Below are 6,896 nucleotides of genomic sequence, written 5' to 3'. Positions count from 1 at the left end.
CTGCAGCTCCCCAGCCTCCTCATATTTTCCTTGATTTGAATATGTCAATGCAAGATTATTCATGCTGGTCAAGGTATATGGATGTTCTGGCCCCAGTACTCTGTTATACAGATCCAGGACTTTCAGCTGCAGCTCCCCAGCCTCCTCATATTTTCCTTGCTTTGAATATGTCCATGCAAGATTATTCATGCTGGTCAAGGTAGCTGGATGTTCTGGCCCCAGTACTCTGTTATGAAGATCCAGGACTTTCAGCTGCAGCTCCCCAGCCTCCTCATATTTTCCTTGCTTTGAATATGTCAATGCAACATGTACTCATGCTGGTCAAGGTATCTGGATGTTCTGGCCCCAGTACTCTGTTATGACAGATCCAGGACTTTCAGCTGCAGCTCCCCAGCCTCCTCATATTTTCCTTGCTTTGAATATGTCAATGCAAGATTACTCATGCTGGTCAAGGTATCTGGATGTTCTGGCCCCAGTACTCTGTTATGACAGATCCAGGACTTTCAGCTGCAGCTCCCCAGCCTCCTCATATTTTCCTTGCTTTGAATATGTCAATGCAACATGTACTCATGCTGGTCAAGGTATCTGGATGTTCTGGCCCCAGTACTCTTTTATGACAGATCCAGGACTTTCAGCTGCAGCTCCCCAGCCTCCTCATATTTTCCTTGCCTTGAATATGTCAATGCAAGATTACTCATGCTGGTCAAGGTAGCTGGATGTTCTGGCCCCAGTACTCTGTTATACAGATCCAGGACTTTCAGCTGCAGCTCCCCAGCCTCCTCATATTTTCCTTGCTCTGAATATGTCGATGCAACATGTGTCATGCTAACCAAGGTAGCTGGATGTTCTGGCCCCAGTACTCTGTTACGCAGATCCAGGACTTTCAGCTGCAGCTCCCCAGCCTCCTCATATTTTCCTTGATTTGAATATGTCAATGCAAGATTACTCATGCTGGTCAAGGTATCTGGATGTTCTGGCCCCTGCTTCTTTATTCTCATTTCTACAATTTTATATTGAAAATACTCTGCATCTTTCCACATTCCATTTACATCCAACACATAACTAAAGTTAGAATATTCCTTATCATTAAACACTCTTTCAAAGCCATTTTCCTCCTGTGACTGGTAAATGGCTTTGATGTGTGGCACAAGAAGCCTGTTGAATGCAATGTTCTCAGCTGTCATCTCCTCTGTAATACAGTTTACAAGGATCAATTTTGACACTTGCATCATGCACTTCTTTTGAGATTTTGACATTCTATCCCTACTCCATTGATGCATCAATGGATGAATTGCATAAATTCCTGGAGAGCTTGATTGCTGCTTGATTAAAGAAAAGGACATAAGAACCCTAACTCCTTCATGAAAGAAGAATTGATTCCAAGACTGATCTTCTTCAAGCTGAAGCAATTTATTCATACATGTTTCAACTTCTTCTTCTAGTCCACTATGCAGTCCTTTGGAGAACTCAACAGCAGCCTTTCTAAAGGCAGCCTCAATGATATTCTCATGATGTAGAAATGCAGCAGTTTCCAGAATAAGAAGAGCAGCCTGAGCAGCTGCTCTACCATGCCCATCAGATTTCCTATTTGACCTTGATTCAATTTCATTGAATGACAAATCCCATGTTTCATAGACTGTACGATCATACTGAGATGCGCCCCTAAATGAAGGGTGGTTCATAAGCTTGTTCCTATGTCGAGAGAGATGCTCAAGGTAATTATCAATACTACAGAGACCAGCTTCAATGGAAGCACCTGCTTGATCAACAGCTAGAGGTAAGCAGCAGAGCTCATTTACAATTTGTTGAGCTGTGCCATAGACATGTTCAGAATGCCCAGTTAGATGGCTGGCTTTCAGCAAAAGTGATATGGCTTCCTTTCCAGCCATCTGATTAATCTCAAGTGAATTTTCATAGGATGTAACCCGCCCAAGAGATCGATTTCTGCTAGTAACCAGAATATTTCCCTGAGAACCAGATGGGATAAATTTTTCTACTACTTCAGGTGCACCATCAGCATTGTCAAACACAAGCAGCCATTCACTCTGCAGAGATCCAATCCAGAGAAGAGCAGACTGAGAGGACATAGAAATACCAGCAGCTTTAGCATCAGGATGAGAACAAAGACCCTTTAAACCAAGAGCAATAGTATCTTCAGAAGATGCATCAATCCAGAAAACATGAGAGAATCTAGATGTTCTTGTCAGAAGATCAGAAATATAGTATGTGAAAACACTTACCTTTCAGCCATCTTTTCAACAAACTTCAGACAAATCTGTGTCTTGCCAATACCCCCCATGCCATACAACAAAAAAGACTTTCTGCTTCTATCTACTTGATCTTGAGGTGAAAAGTGATCCATCAGCCTCTTGAGAACATCCTCACGGCCTGTAAATAAGGCACTTGAATTTGGTCTTTGGGGAACAAAGGGTAAATCATCTTGAACCCCGCTGGCATGTTCATGGACCTCAATCTTGACAAAAAGTCTGATCAATATCTCAAACCATCAATGCTGTTGTCACAGTACACACATTTTGCGCAACATAAAGTGTTGTATCCCTTATAACGAAGTTGTGAGCTCCCGGAAATACATTCTAGGATTCCCAAGGACAAAAGGCATGAGCCAAAGAATTTATTCACGCATTATAAACACGCACCAGAGACGTTCCTCCCCCCGTAACCTCTGGCACCCTTGTAAATGTCGACCTAAATCTCGTCAGCATGCTATCTGCCAGCGTGGGAGTCATGGACTCCAACCTCGAACCGCTAGGGCGTGAGCCTTCGTAACGTGGGCGGCCTGCGCCCATGAGCCGGTCGAGCATTCCCTTGAACTTTCCTTTCAAACGATTTTCACGAGGGCGATTAGAATCAGACATCGTGGTTCAGAAGAGAGTTGTTGATGCTGTGCGGCGTTAATTTTCCGGATGGGTAACGGATGGTTTCACAGAGTCAGCTGACGTTCCTCGACGATGTTGACGCGCTCGGGTTGCTCTACGTTTGTTTTGGTCGTTCTCTTTTTCCACTTGAAGTCGCGCATATAACCACCTCCAATGTTCCCCACGCCGCCTGCCTCGTTTTTCTAATGCTCGGACTATTGATATTGTGTGCATATAGTCACCTCAGAAGTTCCCCAACCCACGTTCGGGCGTCTCCCTCATTCTTTCTTTCCGTTTTGCAACCAGGAGAATCGTTATCGTAGGATCGGGACCATAACCTACATTGCGGGAATTCGCGGCTGACGCTTCACATGTATACATACATACATCGTCAGCCTGCGTTGAGCATGCGAGAAAGGACAATGGCGCGTCTGCAGATGCCAACTGGAGTGTATAGACTGGGATCAGCTTGAATGCTTGGCTTACGGTGCGTACAGACATTGCATTTGCATCTATCACGGACAGCCCCCTTAAGCTCTTCCCTCAGGCCTAGGGCATCTGCAGAAGAACTCGACACACCGTCATCCACTTCCTCTCATCGGTTCTTGGACAGGACGACGGGAGAACCTACGCCCCTGCAAGAGGGCGTGGCCACTAATGGGGAGGGGTGTTGATTAACGTTGAGGATTACGAGGGAGTCGCGAGGTTGCTCAAGGACATAGGGAGCCTGAGTGCGGTGGATATGACGGTTCTCTAAATCCAAGGCCATGGATGACACCGATGCGTCTGCAGAGGACAGTGGTGCGCTCACTCCCAACTCCACTGTCGACAAGTTAATCTGAACCTAATGAGTCGCCCAACTGAGCGAATACTGGCCCCTCTCCAAACTATCTACCCTCTCGGACGAAGCGAGCTGAAACTTCTGAACCCACCACCCATTCACGTCTTCTTGGAATTATCCGATCCTGCTGGGCTCTGGGCGAACACTCCTTCCCCCTCCTCACACACCACAACCTCACTATCCAAGCAGACCTCGTGTTGGCGCACAAACTCGTCCCGCAGGGTGTGCTAGATCTCATACCCAGCAAGACAGAACCCATTGCCGCGAAGAAGTTCCCCGGGAATGCAGATAAAAGCCAGCAAGAAACGATGCATCTCGCTGTGGAAGGCGCGCGGAAGGGGTTGTGCGTCGTTCGCGTATGTTCTTTCTTTCAGAGCATCTGAACTTACTCCCACTACTATGAAGGTTAACCAAGTCGATCCCTTTATTACGATCACTCCTCTAAAGCGGTACTTTTCTTCCGTGCGCCTGGGCTCCAGTCTCAGGTGTTTCCTCCGCCTTGGCCAGGCCAACGTTCAGTGTATCCCGCTCACGCACCGCGGTGTAGCCGGGAGTGTGGTTGTGTGGGGAGGAGCAGGGGTCTTGCGAGGTCGCAAGGGGTTGTTGATGCGCTTTGGGGTCTGTCTGCTTGTACGTCCAAGACATCTCCACCTTCCACCACCACCACAAAAAAGACACCGGCAGCAGCCCCAACTCGTTATCCGTCTTGCATTTAGCCCCCACAGCGACTCTCCCTCTTTGAGGAGACAACAAGTTGCTCGTGCCGACATGCTCGAGCACTCTACTTGAACAGTAACTCTCTAGGAGTGGTCGTACAGAGATCCCGGATCCAAGGACTGTGGCATGTTGGGTAGAAAATCCTAACATACATCTACCCAGCATCGTCTAGAATCCGAATCTTTACCCCCTTGGGTTCCGACCTGCGCAATCCGAACACCTTCACCTCCAGAGTGCTGTGCCAGTGTTCCAATTGCCCATGTTCAATGTGCTACCTGAACAGCTCTTGTGAATTTCGACGTTTTGTTCACGGTAACGGACGAAAGCTCAAACTCCTCCTTCATCCTCTTGGTGTCCTTGCGGCTCCACGTTACCATAATGCATCTTGACCATCTACTTCGCGTGTGGCATCACAGTTCTTCCTTATCTTCTAGCTACATCTCACCACTTCCTCCTCCCTCCATCCTTTTGGCCTTCTACTCGTGGCTCGTTCCTTCCACCGTCCATCACCATCCATCTTGTCTTTGGCAGGATACCCTCTCCCCGCCCTTCCTTCATTCTGTCCCGGCCTTTTCTACCGATCGAGATTGCACTTGAATCGAACGGCCTTCGTATGGCAATGCTGCATCCCAATCTCCGCAATTGCTGCCTTGAGCCCCCGAAATCCGAGGTATCGTTCACGATAACGGACGGGAGCTCAAACCACACACCTTCCGTCGTGACCTGTAAAGCATTCGCGGGCTCCTGGTACCCCATCTCGATGATTGATGAGATTCATGGCGTTTGGCTGCTGGCAGTCCTGCGCCTACATGAGCCCAAACCACATTCAGCTTTTCTCTCCTTGCATCCCGATTTTTACTATCGGTCGAGGTTTGCCAATCCGAATGCCACCATTCTCGCGATGACGTACTGAAACATGTGCGACGTGCTGCCCGATGTCAAGAGGCTCTCTTGGTAACGGACGAGAAGTCAAACCACACATCTAATCAGGCAGTCACAGCTTCCTTCTTCATCCCTTTGCCTTCTCCTCATGGCAAATTTCTTGCGCTTGACATCTCATTCCGTTCGACGATCTATGTTTGCCGGGACTTCCTAGATTTGCCCGAACCTGTTTCTTCCTGCCTTTCGACATTTACACAATCGCTCCATGTGTCCCAATCTGAAGCCCTGACTTCCACCCCCTTTTTCGTTTCCAAAACGATGCGCGCTACCTTGAGCAGCCTACTTCCCCTGTTTAAATGTTCCGTTCATCGTCACGGACAAGGAGACAACCCACCTCCCCTAGCAGGGGACAGCAGCCCCCTCTCTCCCTCTTGGAGCATTGGAAGGTGGCTTTCTGGACAGAGGCGACTTTTCCCATGTTTACCCTCACAACCTTGTAGTCAACTCAAGACCGTAACAACTTGGCGGTATCCCAACAAGAAGCCTATCTCTCTCTTACATTCGCGCGCCATTGGCCTGTCATACACCATCTCCGCCAATAGCACTGGTACTAGCATGGCGTGCCCGAGTTCCCCTTCAAGCCACCGAGCTCATGATCAATCAAAGCAACTCTACTGAGGTGCAGCCTGACGTGGACCGCGCATTGACTAGGTCGTACATCCACCCCGTACCGCTTCCTGGCTAACTCACCCACTCTTCCCCGAGCTCCCTCTTGGCTCCCTCCAACCTAAATCTTGGCGCTTCCGAACCGGACCCCGACTCGGGTTCTTGGGCTTTCTTGGGACTTCCCCAAGTTCCAAGGGTCCAACCCTTCGAAGTTCCTGACTAATTTCGTCTTCCGACTCGGACTCACGCTTACCTCCGTTACTCCGTCCGTGCCCTTCTTGTTACAAACTCGGACAAAATAGGTGTACTTTGTGTGGAGTTCCATGTATGTACTGGTGGGCTGTGTAGTTTCGTGTTGTGGAACTCAACAACGTACGAGTACATTGCATTTGCGTCGTGTTTCCGTAGAGTTATATTGAGGTATAAAACAAAACAGAGAGAAGAGATATTAAAAACCGTAAGCCAAGCGAGTGAGTCTCAGGTCAGAGGGATGGGATGAGGAGTAAGCATATATATAGAGAGAGGGCGGCCAATTGCATAATTAGAAGAAGGAAGCGGAAGGCGGACGTAAGAAGGTAGGGTAGGGTCGAGACCAATCAACACTGAACCAATCGACTACCTAGCCAGACTCGCAAAGAATAATAACAAAACAAAGAAAAGAGAGGGGAAAGAGGGTAGGCTGTAAAAAACTCAAAAACCGTTGAAAGAGAAAAAAGATATGGTATTCAAAGATGGGGTCGAATAAAAATGGCGGGGAAGAGTGACCAGGGACGCAACAAGTTCGGTGGGTGGTGGTGATTCGTGTTTGATACAAAGAAGACGCGGGGGATGGCAGGGGGGTAGGTATCATTATAGCAGGGGTGTTGAGTTGGTTGTGGGTAAAAGCAATCGCCATGAGAACAAGCAAGACGAGA

At 48.2% G+C, this 6,896-nt stretch overlaps 1 protein-coding gene across 1 annotated transcript; it reads right to left on the bottom strand.

Moving 5' to 3' along the window:
- Positions 1 to 4,158: 4,158 nt before the first annotated feature.
- On the bottom strand, positions 4,159 to 6,366 carry LACBIDRAFT_334217 (uncharacterized protein; the record flags this gene model as incomplete). Its single annotated transcript, XM_001888912.1, has 11 exons — positions 4,159 to 4,498; positions 4,534 to 4,553; positions 4,587 to 4,670; positions 4,710 to 4,827; positions 5,145 to 5,239; positions 5,345 to 5,416; positions 5,571 to 5,664; positions 5,876 to 5,892; positions 6,067 to 6,186; positions 6,236 to 6,314; positions 6,359 to 6,366. 11 exons carry the CDS (start codon positions 6,364 to 6,366, stop codon positions 4,159 to 4,161), a joined length of 1,047 nt encoding a protein of 348 aa, XP_001888947.1.
- Between the last annotated feature and the right edge of the window lie 530 nt (positions 6,367 to 6,896).

This window comes from Laccaria bicolor, genomic scaffold (genome assembly GCF_000143565.1).
Source record: "Laccaria bicolor S238N-H82 LACBIscaffold_60 genomic scaffold, whole genome shotgun sequence".
NCBI classification, from domain to species: domain Eukaryota; kingdom Fungi; phylum Basidiomycota; class Agaricomycetes; order Agaricales; family Hydnangiaceae; genus Laccaria; species Laccaria bicolor.
The sequence above is the reverse complement of the archived record's forward strand: the minus strand, read 5'-3'. Positions and strand labels throughout refer to the sequence as shown.